Below are 14,017 nucleotides of genomic sequence, written 5' to 3' on the forward strand. Positions count from 1 at the left end.
GCCTTTAATTTATTCACAACTGTATAGTCTCCTTTGCAGAATTACAATATATATATATATATATATATATATACATATATATATATATATATAAAGGCCTTTTTCTTTTACTGAAATTAGAGAAAAATACATCGAACACTCCTCTTGAGTGTCTAAGTGCTTTTCTTGCAACTGACTCATAGCTCACCCCACCATCCTTTCCCTACCATTAACTGTTCTGGTCAAGACAATACGTTTGAATTAGACCATGTTTTCACTTCACTTTCCATGTCAGTGACTCATCTTAAAATGAAACTGATTGACGAGATCAAGCAAAAGGTTTTAAATGTTTGGTGACGCAAAACACACGGCTACGTTTCCATGAAAGCACTTAAAGTTACGACAAGTTTGGTTCTATCAAGATGCGAAATGTTTGGTGAGCAGCATTAAAGAAAATCATTGTTTTCTCCATTGTGTTGCTTTTCTCTGCCACATACACAAAGACACACATTACATTTTTACTTGAGTAGTCTCTGCTTTTGTAAAATGTTGTCAAGTGGTTTAAAAACTCTTAATAATAGATCTATTTAGCTCATGTTTGACAAAAAAATCTGTATCACTCAAATTTTAGACAAGTTTTCCAGCTGCAGCATTTAGTGTGTCATTATGTAAATAATGTCTTCATACAACAGCATAACATTAAAGCCAAGTATTTCTTTCATAAGACTGGTGTAATGCATTTCTCTGTTCTGGTGACCTCGCCTTAATTGGTTATGGAACATCATCCTTTAGCTGACGCTCTCACGTACACGCAAAAACAAAACACGGCTGTGACGCACACTTGTTTCATGTGCGGGACCATTCTCACCCCCGCCATACTGCCCTAGAAGTTCTGGGAGAGAGAAAGAGAGAGGGAGCACATGCCGGGCTGAACAAGTTGGTGTAACAACATGGTGTAAAAATACATCTTGCTTTGGTAAGATGATACTTTTCTCTCCATGACTACACGACTCCATGGGGCCACGTCCCAATGACATGCTCGTGGTGGAGCAACTCGTCTGCCAAATGCTTTTAAAAAATAGTTTTAAGGTTTGTAATGCTGCAAAAATACTTTACAATTGTGTTTTTGTGTAACAAATAAAACTATCCAACCAACAGAACGAAGAAATTGGAATATGGACCTTAGGTTGACTAACATCTTCCTCTCACCCTCTGCTCTATGGGCTCTAGGGGACTGTCCAGAACAGAGCTAGCCCTCTTTACTAGTCTATTAAACCATTTCCTATCCCTCTCTGTGGTTCCACCTCCCCAGCAGAGAACCGTATAAAAGATAGCAGAAGCCATCACAGTGTCATAAAAGGTCCTTTGTAATGTTCTGCACATCCTAAAAGACTTCAGCCTGCCCAGCAAATGGAGCTGACTTTGGCCCTTCTTGTTTTGACCAGTCCAGTTTATTGTTAAGGTGAACACCCAGAAATGTGTACGTCGGTCCACTTGGTACCGATCAAGCCTGCCGCCATCGTGAAATGCAGAGTTTTGGACCCAAATACAGATGGATGGAAACTAAACCAAAAACAAAACAAACTCCGAGGAATTGGTGCCTAACTCCGTTAGGAGAATAAACTAAATCCACAACTGGCTGGAGAAATGTGGGGAAGTTAAGAGACGCACAAAGAAGGGCAACCTGGGAAAGCCAGGCCAGGATCATGACAGCCACAGCACCCTGTGAATCTATGGCAGAAAAACGCATACACCAACGCATATCCTTTAACAGTTACATTATAACAAGTTCAGATTTATTAAATCAATAATTTTTCCATCTATACAATTCAGGGGAGGTAAAACTTATTCCAACTGCCAATGGACAAAAGGCAAGGCGCATGCTGGCATATTCTCAACAACACATTCACACCTACAGCCTAACTCCATGCATGTGTTTGGACTGTGATTTCATTTTCTAAATCTAAAATGTCACCACAAAATACCAAATCCGGCCTCAGATCTTTTTTCTAAAGTAAAATAACAGAAGATCCCAACAAAAGAATGAAAATTTAAGTAAAAACAAACGCAGCGAAGACAAACAGATACACACTAAATGTCCATTAATATTCCCTGTGTTGCTTGGTAGATTTTCAAAGCCCCCGACAGGAAAGCAACAGCTGTGAGGACGCGAGCGTTACATAATGGCACAAATGAGTAAAATGATATGACACGGTTTCAATGGTTTGTGTCCTCATCCAGTCATTCAGGAAACGTGTCACTGATTTGCATGCACAACAAACAATTATGACGCAGCGCTTTGTCAAAGCTGTTGTTGTTGTTTTAGAGTTTGAAAGGATTAAACCAAAATAGTCATAGAAAATCTGTTACACATATTTTTTTCTCTTAGTTTTGATGTATTGCTGTTTTATTGGACAGTGCTGGCTCCTAAACTACTATTTACACCTTGAATCACCTTGTTGTTGAATTGTGCTATACAAATAAACTTGCCTTGCCTTGCCTACAATGTGCTGATTTTAAAGCGGTAAAATGATCCGTTCCCGTCCTCTCACCTGTTCCAGGGAGGATGATGCAACAGCCTTGAATCACTTAGTTATAAATCTGTCCATCCCTTAAAGACAGGAACATGGGAAAGATTAGCTAAGAGAGAAGATATTTTACAGTTTGTCCTGCTGATAAAGAGCTCCATTATGACCATTCATGCTACACCAAAGTAATGAAGTAATAGATAATAATAAATAACAGTTAACTTCCTGTTTTTTCACCATCTACTACTGGAATGTCTGTTTTGGATTGTTTTTGTTCATAATGGGCCAACAGTGAAAAAATAATCCTTTCATTTTTCGTTGTAATTCACAAATACTTTCAGTTTTATAATTAGAGGACATCCCGGGAAATGAATGAACAGAAATATTCTCCAGTTTTACACATTTATTTCTTACAATTTTCAGCCCTAAAATTTGTAATGATCTAATTTCTCCATAAGCATTTCATTTTGTGCAGAAAAACTGAGATGAAGTGTACATTTTGAATTTCTTTTTTCCGATATAAAGATATATTTGAGAGTAAATGAGTAGTTAAACTTCTTTGGGCTGATAGAAAAAGTAGTTTCACCAGTCCGGCCCACCTAAGAACAAAGTGGTCCATGATTTAAAATGAATTTGACATCACTGTCCTGAAGTAACCAAATGACTCATCGGTCTTCAGATTCTTTCTTCACATTTAGCATACGATGAGTATGGTATAGCACTATAAGACGATCACTCTCTGAATCCACATCTCAAAAGATAATTTGCTTCGTTTCCCAGAACTCTTCACCACTGACAACAGGGCATTGTTGCTTTGCCAGAGTAGTTGAAGGGGTATTAATTTCTCAAGGAAAATAGCCCTCATTGTTAAAGGTGTGCCGCTAGCACAGTTTAATCAGACAGGAACTTTAATTACATGAAAATAACTGAAATAGTATATGCTGTATTTTATTATATGTGTAATATCTGTTGTTATTTAAATACCGCTGTAAACTGGGGTTATTGGGGATGGGACAGAAACAAACAAGATTTTAAGATTTTTTTTTTCCTGCAATCAGAATCTACAATTGAACAAGAAACCAAACAGACAATTAAACACCCGCAACTCAAGTCTTCAGTCTGTAAAGTAGGCCATCATTGAAACGGCCTGTAAATATAGATATCGGGTGTTAGATCGGCACATGTCCACTATATCAGGTAACCGACTTTGTACTTGTGGGGAGACAACATTTAAAAATAGACTCACACCCCGAGACCGCCAGCTCTGCCTATGCTTGTACTGAAGTCCTACATCATAGGTCTATATTCTCAACCATACGGCTATCAAAAGGGTACGTACTACTTGCATGGCTGGAAATCCCCCCCCACCTCACCAGATAGACAACTGTTTTAATGCCTGGAGTAATAGTTATACTTGTATCCTTTATGATTCACTTGTGTCATGACTTGTTAGACATTTGTTTGTGGCTTTCTTTGGAATGGTAAACGTGGACAGTCACACTTCATGTGGATATGTGGACGCATAAACTCCGCTGTGCTACACGATACACAAGACACGCTTGGTTATTTATTATTATTATTATATTATTTCGGTTTTCATCTCCCTCTCATTTTTAATGTGTGACTGTCAGGAAACTCTTACATTATCAGGCAGCCTGTGCTGATATTATCAAAACTTTGTTCAAAAGCTTTTCAGGCAAAAAATTGAAAATAGATGCAGCACACTTGGGGAGGTTATTTGGCTGAGGTTGGTTTTATTTTGAAAGATCCACAAGAAGAATTCAAACCCAAACACATTTACATTACGCCATTCAATCCTGCCACCAAAACTGCTTTGAATTGCATGTGCAAGAGTGAAATGTGCTGTCATATCTTAACAAAGTCTCAATATGGGGTTAAGAAATGCACGACATGACACAAGAAAAAATTCAATTTACTTTGGTTGGTATTAAGGTCATTCATCAAATTAACTGGCTTTATTGTGATACAGAAAAATAATATTGGTGATTTTTTAAAATGAATTTTTTTTTCTGTCTAAAATCATTGTGAAATCAGTTTCAAATATAAGTTTGTCAATAAACTCAGAGTAGGTAGGATTTGAATTTCATAGTAAACATCTGAGGTGGAGGGCTGTGCGACGTGTCCTTCCGTGCAGCAGGAATGAATGTGACAAATGCAGGTCACGGGTAAAGATGTTCTGGTATTTTTCCAGTGTCTGTGCCACTACCTCCCCTCCAGAAATCTTGTATATCAGTGTGCATGATTTAAAGTCTCCACCATCAACACTTCATATATTGCCCGCTGCACGTGTGTCGGATTGTCTGCAATGGCATTTTAACGATGCTAAAGTCACGTAGAGACACCAAATAATTGCTGCTGTAGTCTGAAAAATAACAGTGAGGTATTGCTGTACAACTGAAATTGAAATTAAGATGAATGTGAAGGGGCTTAACTAACTATACTATAGCAATAATGATATTAGATACAGACCAGAGATGGTACCTTCCCTGTAGCTTCATGAACATCAGGTATCAGGTTAGCAACAATCATTACATTTTTAATTAACTTTTTTTGTTTTCACAAAGAATCCTAACTTTGCACCTTTTGGTTCGTCAAATAAATAGTATATTGATAATGTAGTCAATGCACATTTCACCACCACTTGACTATTCAAGAAAATAGACTTTAGAGGTTACAATCTTCCACTGGCAACAAGAAAAGCATCACGAGGCAGACTTCTTTATCAGCAAAGAAGTAATGGCAGGAAGGCTTCCCGTTGATAAGATATGTCAAGTGTGTCTTAAACGTCCTTGAAATAGATGCAACATGCCTCTGAATGAACCATCTCCTGCTGCTTAGATAAGCAAAATGCAAACTGACAGCTGAAAGGAGATAGTAGCTTTTGCTTCAGATACTTCAAGGAAGTAAATTCAAACATAAGACTCAAGCCAGAGATTCTCTTTCACATCTTAACTGTTTATTTATTTGAATTTTATGCTAACCTCGTGTGTCACTTTGCAGATACTGAATTAGATAAACAAGAATCCAAATGTACTCTGGGATGGAATAATGACAGAAGACAAAACTTTGTCGGCCTCATGTTGCTGTCAGTTTTTTTGACAACCTCCCCGAGACGCTCGACTAGAAGTCCCCATGGACGCGTCACTTCCTTGCGCAGACAGCCAAAGTCAGCCGGCTCTGACAGAAAGTCAGACTGTGGATTTTGACTCGGTTATGCACAGCCCCTCAGTAGACAAGCTGTCTGGAACAGAGACTGCGCACTGTCTTTCAGACACCACTGATAACTCCACACATCCACATGTTTCTGCAGACCCACACAGCCTAAAGTCTTTATCGTCCATCCAAAATGTATCAGAGCAGTTTTCGCTTTCCTCAGAGGCTCCACCAACGGATGACAATTCCAGGGTTCAGCGCTGTTTGAGCCAGTCAGGAAGGAAATCACCTCTAATACGTCAACTCTGTCAGGACCTCATTTTACCTCAGTCTGAATCTGCTTCATCTCTTCTCATGGAAGGACATACTCCACCTGAATCTTTTGGGGCTGTGTCACTCACACTTGAAGGTTTGATGGAGCAGTCTGTCACTGTCCCCTACTCCAGTCCCAATTTCAGCTCTGAAAACAAACCTCCATTATTTAGGTCGTTATCACCTCAGTCAGACAGTTCAGATAGCGATATGGCTGTAGCGCCTTTGTCAGATCTTTATATCTTTGAAAGTGACACGCAGGACTTCATTGTAAGCCCAAGTATAGCTCCCGGTGAGATTAAATGTTCTGAATACCAGCCATTATCACAAACAAGTGTGGAACAAGTGAACCGTGACTGTGATAAACATATACTGATGTGTGATTCATCAGACGTGACAGGATGTCATCACAGCTCTTGTGAGGAACAATCCACAGAGAATAATGAGCCAGATGTGAGTGAACACTTGGGGCTAAGAACACCTGCTGTAGATGCTTGTGAGGAATACTTTATGTTTCTAAATGATGAGAGAGAAGGAGAAGCAGAGGTCACTGGAGCAACCCCGCAGCGCGGCAACAGCCCTATGGAGGTCTGGCAGGACGCACATCAGTATCTGGCTGGTGATGATACAGAAGATCGGGATGTTTTGCATCACTCTGTGATCCAAGAAGCTCTCTCTCCTGCCAGTCACTTGTCGTGTTCCCCAAGAGAGACACAGGTTTCACATTACAACCCTGAAGGTAGCAAGGGGATTGGCTGGACGGGCGATGACACCAAAGGTTGGGGGCCACCAATTGAGAGGTGGTCATCAGTAGACAGCTGGGCAAGTGCACTCTCAGATTGGACTGGGATCATTGTAGCTCCATCAGAGGACTTCACATCAGCCTTTTCAGAAATAGGGGCTGAAATAGATGCATTGACACAGGCTCTATCAGAGGTAAATACTCATACAGAAGCAGAGACTGTGAAAGAAGGACACAATCTAGAAACAACAGCTAAGGCACAAATGGGCGTGCAGGATCAACCTCTAAGTGCACAAAACATCTCAGAGAGCTCCATCCACTCTGGGCAAGGCTGTCTCTCTTTGTACCTCAACTCTACAGGACTTGAACCCCATCACACAGAGGGGGCTGAATCCTTCTGCGATTCAACACCCACCACACAGGGAGACAAGTGCTCCCCATCCAGAGGTGCACCTGGTACAACGGTGGCCTCTTCAGGAGAAAACACAGCAGATGCAACTGTGGTTACACTGATGCCTGGATCTACTTCTGCTGATCTGGACCTCTCTCCGTTTGATGAATGTGCAGAGTCCCAGGACACAGAACGTTTCATCATCGATGAAAAAACCCCAGTCGTACTGAGCATAATAGAAGATACAGATTTGGACCCTCCTACAGATTTAATAACCAAGGAGGTAAGATGATAGATCTTTGAACACTTGAGAGGTAAAAGTTTGTGATCAGTATGAAGTGAAAACATGAACTATTACAGAATATTTTGCAGTCGTGCTTGGGGGATGTGTGCAACTCTTTCCAGTCTGTCTGTTTGCATGATGGCCAACAGCATCGTTGGCCAGCAGACAAATCAGTCATGCCCTTTAGAAACACAGGCACAAAGTTAAAAAACATTCCTGCTCTTGTCCTTGTCGGCGTTGTCATACCTCTAATATCACTAAGCCAGTCATGAGTTGCGCTGAATATAAAATCCACGTATGTCACCACACACCAGGCTCGCGAGCATTGTCGGCTTGCTTTGGATTGGAGCCACTCAGTTTGCAACCAAGTCCTTGCACCCACAGCCTTGATTGGATAAGTCGTTTGGCTCCCAACCTCAAAGACTGACAGCTGTGGGTGCTGAGGGAAAAATGAGTGCCTAAGAGGAAAACTTTGGATTGACAGAAATGGCACCTAATAATAGCTGAGAGTCCAGTGATAATAGCATGCATCCTTGGCGTGTCAGGATGAGAGGAGAGCACAGCTGAAAACTGAAACACGACCCTCCATTGCCCTCTCTCTATTTGTACGCACCCTTTGACACACCCATTTCCACCACATCTCCTTTAAAAAGCCACGATCAGGACCCTGACAGGTTCTTGGGGCCAGGAGACTGATTTTGGTTGACTTAGAGGTGCAATCGCAGCTGGAGGTACAGTCTTTAACACTGACAGTCAGGGTTCCAGTTGCATGCAGGACATATGGACTGGTGGATTGGGTATAGAAGCATGGTGTTTTATAAACATCTGATTTTTGGCTCTATAGAAAGGTACGTGCTAAAATAACAAATATCTGATCAGTCTTTAGTGTAATTGCCTGATACTGAACCCTAAGGCAGTATATTAACAGCACTGTTACAGTGTTCTGTGTTTGTCTATGTGCAGCCATAAAGGAAACTGAAAGAGAACTTTTTTTAATTCTCAGTTTAACACTTTGTTGTTCTTTGTCCTTTTCTCTATCAGCCTGTTGGAGATAGACTGTGTGAAGTGACAGATGATCACAGGCTTGTCCAGCTGGGCTCAGTGGCCGAGCCAGAAGCTAAACTGAGCTGTGGGCGATCAGAAGTCAATAGGGATGAAAACAAATCAATAACAGATTTTAGTGTCCTCACCGAGGACGCTCTGACAAACTCAAACGTGCCAGGTGGAGACACACAACCTGGCCTGCATTTTAATGCGGACAACTGCGTGTCTATTGGCACGTTGCCAGACCTTGATAGAGCACGTCAGGTGGAGGCGCAGAGGGACAGTCCCACATTTATTATGCCCTTAGCTCCAGTCAGTATTGGCCCTTCCCTCAACTGTAGGACAAGCAGCAGTTTGGAAGGTGATCAGATTTGTTTGAAAGGCTCTCTCAATAACAACAGTTGCAATCAAGTAAGACAGAGTGCTCTCTTGCCAACCCCGGATGGAATTACTAACAAAACATCTCTGGAAGGCGGTGAGGAGTTGATTCATGAAAAGCAGAATACAACAAAGACTGCTGAGAGATCTTCACCAGAAGGACTACAAGACTTGAAAACTAGTGACACTATAGACTCTTTCTTTTCTAGAAAGACAATATTTGAGGAGATTGATGACTTCAATAGGGAACTAGAAAACTTCATCCCTATCCACGCTGAAAATCTCTTCATTTCAAACGAGAAACACATTGCATGCATCACTTTAGATATTTATGATCCATTTGTCTCCAAGCCCGTAAAACCCAAAGCTATTAAATCGGAGAAGACTGATCTGACTCATAAAAAGACTGAAAAGATGTCTCACAAAACCCACAAGAACACCTCAGAGGGAAAAACACGATCCAAAAAGGATAAATCAGCCGGTCATCATCATTTCACCCAACCTTCCAAAAAACAGGAAAGCAAATGTCACCGTGTTTCTGCTCAGCAGACCTCCAACCAGCAAGAAACTCACCCTACTATTGGAGAAAATCATAGCAGTGAGAACAGTCAATCTGGACTTGAGGCCAAGGAGGCTACATTGGTTATTGAGACAGGTGTAACCGAGAAGGCAACAAGCAAGCCACACGGCAAGAAGAAAAAGAAACATGGTCAGAATACAGCGCCGGGGGAGCCACTGGCTGAAGTGGAGAATGGAGCAAAATCAAAGACTGCAAAAGGAAGAATCGAGCTGTTCGAATCTAAGTTGGGTGCCAAAGCTGGCAAAGCTCAAAAGGAAAGCGAACAGCCAGATGTAGCCGAAATAAAGTCCCAGCAGCAATTGGAGGCTAAAGCGTCAGAGGGAGAACAACCTCCACATCCCACAGACGATAAGGGCCACCAGCCAAAGAACTTTACAAGTCCTCTGAATGATGATGTGGTTAAAAGGCGACGTCTGTCAGAGGATAAGTTTGGGAAGATTGTGAGCATTTTGGAGTCTAAACTACCAAAGTCAGATGTGTCAGCAAAAGGAAAGGAAGCTGAGCTCAAGACTGATGTTGGAGGAACTCGTAAGAAGGCGTACAGTGAAGTGGTCAAACAGAGGATTCCACCCAAGGAAGGTACGGGAATTGATTAAACAGCTAGTCCTCTGCATGGAAACACATAGTTCACATGGCATTATTAAAGCCTATCATAATATCTGCAGAGCCCAAGGTGGTGAAGCCTATACAGGCAGTGCCTGTGAGCGGTGACCCCCAGAGTCTGTGCCTGTGGTGTCAGTTTGCTGCTGTAACCTCGGCCTACACTGTGACCTGGAGCAGAGAGGGTACTGTCCTGGCTGAGATGAAAAGAAGGTAATTCATATGACTTTTATGTCATTTTTAGCAATAATAATGTCCTACCGAGCTGGTTTAGCTTCCCTGCAGCTGCTTTGTATCTGCAAGCTGCTTTGCAACCCACAGGGCGTGTCTGTTTTCTTCTACTGAGTAACACTGTCCCTTTGTCTGAAGTGCAGGGGATGAGAGCAGAGTGACCCTGACCATCAGCAATGCTTCTCACAAAGATCTGGGCAAGTACCTCTGCCAGCTCAGCAGCTTACATGGCTCAGTCAGCTTGGACTACCTGCTCACATATGAAGGTAACAAAAAAAAATTTAGCTCATTTTTGAAAGTGAAAATGTTTAAAATGTTTACATGATGTACATAAATGAAAACTACATTTTTTATTTTCCCTGTTATTTCACAGTGCTCAGTGAGGTTGTCATCCCCCTGGCTCCAAAAACCACTTCATGTGAGTTAAGATTTAGGAGCATGTTACTTTATACAGCCGAGCTTTAAAAAGAAGACCCTAGATGTAATATTCTGTCTGTATTTTTTCCTCCCCAGCTGACCCTGTTGAGGTTAGCAGTGAAGAAGAGGACGCCCATTTCTCCAGACTCTTGTTCAAAGACGATTTCTTATCCGATCAATACTTTGGAGACAGCCATCCTATCAGTATGATCACCGAGAAGGAACACTTTGGGGAGGGCATGCATCGGCGGGCTTTCCGGACCAAGCTGCATGCGGGTCAGATACCCCTGTTACTGCCAGGTCACTCCTGTGTGCTCAAAGTGCACAATGTTATCAGCTATGGGACCAAGAACAATGACGAGCTTGTTCAGAAGAACTTCACCTTGGCTGTGGAGGTACGAATATCACAATTAGTGTGTAGTAATTCTTCATGGCTCAAGGAGTAATTATGAGATTATAGAAGACTGTAGGAAAACAGCCTTCAGCTCACTACGCCCTCGCTAACTCTCCTGATGATATCTAGCCTCTGTCACTAGTTTCAATTTTACTTTCAATTTACTTTTAATTTTTAATTTTACAAAGTAAAACATGAGGCTAATGTTGGAAATTACGGTCTCCATTAGAGTCAAAAAAGAGGACAAAGCAGATCATATTTTAAGGTAATTGCACCTCATTAGAGAGGGTGCATGGGGAGGGGTTGGTGGCTGTTGGAAAGATGACACTGCACCAAAAACCTCCTTGTGATTGCTTTGGTTGTTAGCATATTGGTGCAGTCACCTGTGGTTTGCATGGAAGACACTGACTTGTCTGCAAACACTTGCTAAGCTCTAGCCATGCAGTGGCAAACCTTGAGAAACTACAACATGAACCAGAATCAAAGTAAACGTTGTGTCTCAGTGCTGCAGTTGGCATGTTTGCAGACATGTTAGCATCTTCCATGTTATCATGTTAGAACCGTAGCAATCAGCCAGCGATCGAATCAGTCAAAAGAAGGTTTATGTCAACTGACTGGTGAACACATTTTCTCTCTAGCAGCTGTGGTTGTTAGGAGCTCACCGACTAATCTCTAAGCCTTTGTTACTGGGGCTATCAATCTGAGCAACCACTCACCAGCTGGTTGGAGCATACCTGTTTTTCCCTAATGACCCGCGGTTCCCCTATGCTTTTAGACCATTCTTAAGTGTGGCTGGGGCCTTAGTGATGTGACTCTACACTGTCACACGTCCACTATGGTGGCCAAGTTAGTTATCGTTAGATATCTGACTGCAAAACCTAATTTGGACTAATTGTGTCCAGTTTCAAAACAGTAAGGTAGTGACAGTGTTAAAGCTCAGGGTGAATCTTCATAACAGGAACTCAGTTACATTTTATACACAGTCTATATATGATTAGCTTTATGGTTGTTGCTATCATTTTTTGTTTTGGAGACTGAAGTGACTCTTGACTGTGAGGGAGACATGCTAGGTAGCACTAGCACATTTAAATGTGCTGGTGTGTGGTCTAGCAGCTTAAAACAATTGTTTTAAGCTGCTAGACCACACTTGAGTTTCAATCACCAAACACTGCAAAACGGACCTCTTGGGCCAGCTTTAACTGCAGTTAAGCCCCAGTACACCACAGTATTTGACAGCTAATGGTGTATTTAGCACATACCTGTCACTCAAAGTGGCCATTCTCTCAATATTGTAAACTTTAAGCCTTAACGAAAGTTAAACAGCACACTTTTATAACATCTATAAGCCATAAAGGAAAGATCAAAAGTGCTCTTTTACCAGACTACAAAGGAAGTTTTACTTTTGTCTTCAACTACATGCATCATAATGACAGTATTCTTATTTTACAACTCCAAAGTGTCTGTAATAGACAGTATGCTGTTCTACAGAACATACTGCAATTTTTTTTCTTTGTATGTGTGTTAAAAGTTGGATTAAAAGATAAAATTCTCACCAATTGATTCAGTTCACTTCATTCTGTTTCATTTTATTATTTTATTTATTTTTAATGGTCTGCAGGAATGCCAGGTCCAGAACACAGCAAGAGAGTACATCAAAGCTTACACTTCTGCTGCTCAGTCCACTGAAGCCTTCGGAGACATCCCAGAGTGAGTGACACGTTTGATAAGCTCGTTATAATTTCTTCACTACATTAATTCGCTTTTAACCGGATACACTTTTTTTGGGGCATTCACCAGGATAATTCCCATCTACCTGATTCACCGTCCGTCGAATGACATCCCCTACGCCACGCTGGAAGAGGAGCTAATCGGGAACTTTGTTAAATATTCAGTCAAGGATGGCAAAGAGATCAACCTGATGAGGCGTGATTCAGAGGCAGGACAGAAATGCTGTGCTTTCCAGCATTGGGTTTACCAAAAAACCGACGGCAACCTGCTGGTTACTGACATGCAAGGTCAGGGAAACAATTAAAATAAAATTTTTAAAAATATGTTTTTTGTGGGAACTATTTCTTTGCAGGTTAGAAATCTAAACACCTATGTGATTTGTTGCTTTTCAGGAGTTGGCATGAAGCTTACTGATGTGGGAATAGCCACCTGTAAGAAAGGGTGAGTATGTACATTTTTTTGTGACCAAAGATACTCTACGTGCAAACTGTGATTTTGAACTAACTGATCTCTTAATGTTATTTATTTTCTTTGTAGATACAAGGGATTCAAAGGAAACTGTGGCACCTCCTTCATAGACCAGTTTAAGGCCTTGCATCAGTGTAATGTGTACTGTGAGATGCTAGGTCTCAAATCCCTGCAGCCCAAAGCCAAAAAGCCAGCGTCTGCTCCAAAACCCAAACCCCAGAGCTCCACTCCACCCAAGAAGAAAACATTTGGGCCAGTAGTTAAGGGGAAGTCATAACAGGAGGAGAATGCTGGACTAAGAATTTGATTATGAATTGAATCTGTTACCTTTTCTTTTTTTTAGTCATTCGTGTGATTCACGTTGGACTGAATACTGCAGAGTTTGGTGGACAGTTTCTATAAACTTTTTAGATTTTAGGAGACCTTTTAAAGGTAACAAATGTAGCACAAGCTGGGGCTGACGAGACTGTTGATGAACTGATGAGCGAGGAACGATTTCTTCTTGTTTTTCTACTCCTGGGATATTTTCAAAATATTAGTTCATTAAATTAATGGACTTTTTATTGATTGATTAGAGGAAATGTCTTTAAGTTAGGTTGTATGAATGGGTGTGGGTTTGTTTTGTGCGTGTGTTCGCTTTGCAAACTGGCAAATAATTGATGAACATGTATCCAGTTTAATGTTACATTATATTTGTTCATGTAACTGATTTAGAATGACATCATGATCCTACTCTGGACACAAAACAAAGACATTTTTACCCATAAA

At 41.2% G+C, this 14,017-nt stretch overlaps 1 protein-coding gene across 2 annotated transcripts; it reads left to right on the plus strand.

Moving 5' to 3' along the window:
• The first annotated feature begins 3,767 nt into the window (after positions 1-3,767).
• alpk2 (alpha-kinase 2) lies at positions 3,768-14,017 on the plus strand. 2 transcript variants are annotated; one of them, XM_005720364.1, is made up of 12 exons: positions 3,768-3,838; positions 5,529-6,446; positions 6,495-7,409; positions 8,451-9,990; positions 10,077-10,224; positions 10,381-10,508; positions 10,616-10,660; positions 10,756-11,054; positions 12,672-12,760; positions 12,851-13,068; positions 13,174-13,222; positions 13,319-14,017. In XM_005720364.1, exons 2-12 carry the CDS (start codon positions 5,661-5,663, stop codon positions 13,524-13,526), a joined length of 4,425 nt encoding a protein of 1,474 aa, XP_005720421.1. In that variant the 5' UTR covers positions 3,768-3,838; positions 5,529-5,660; the 3' UTR covers positions 13,527-14,017. The 2 variants fall into 2 exon arrangements, with proteins under 2 accessions (XP_005720421.1, XP_005720420.1); XM_005720363.1 differs by having other exon boundaries at positions 5,529-7,409.

The sequence above is a fragment of the Pundamilia nyererei genome, unplaced genomic scaffold (genome assembly GCF_000239375.1).
Source record: "Pundamilia nyererei isolate P.nyererei 1_Seehausen unplaced genomic scaffold, PunNye1.0 scaffold00002, whole genome shotgun sequence".
NCBI classification, from domain to species: domain Eukaryota; kingdom Metazoa; phylum Chordata; class Actinopteri; order Cichliformes; family Cichlidae; genus Pundamilia; species Pundamilia nyererei.

Coding starts and splice junctions, on each gene's coding strand:
- alpk2 (XM_005720363.1), top strand. CDS start 5,661: ATGGACGCGTCACTTCCTTGCGCAGACAGCCAAAGTCAGCCGGCTCTG. Junction 12,761..12,850: donor GCCTTCGGAGACATCCCAGA/GTGAGTGACACG, acceptor GGCATTCACCAG/GATAATTCCCATCTACCTGA. Junction 13,223..13,318: donor ATAGCCACCTGTAAGAAAGG/GTGAGTATGTAC, acceptor TTTTCTTTGTAG/ATACAAGGGATTCAAAGGAA.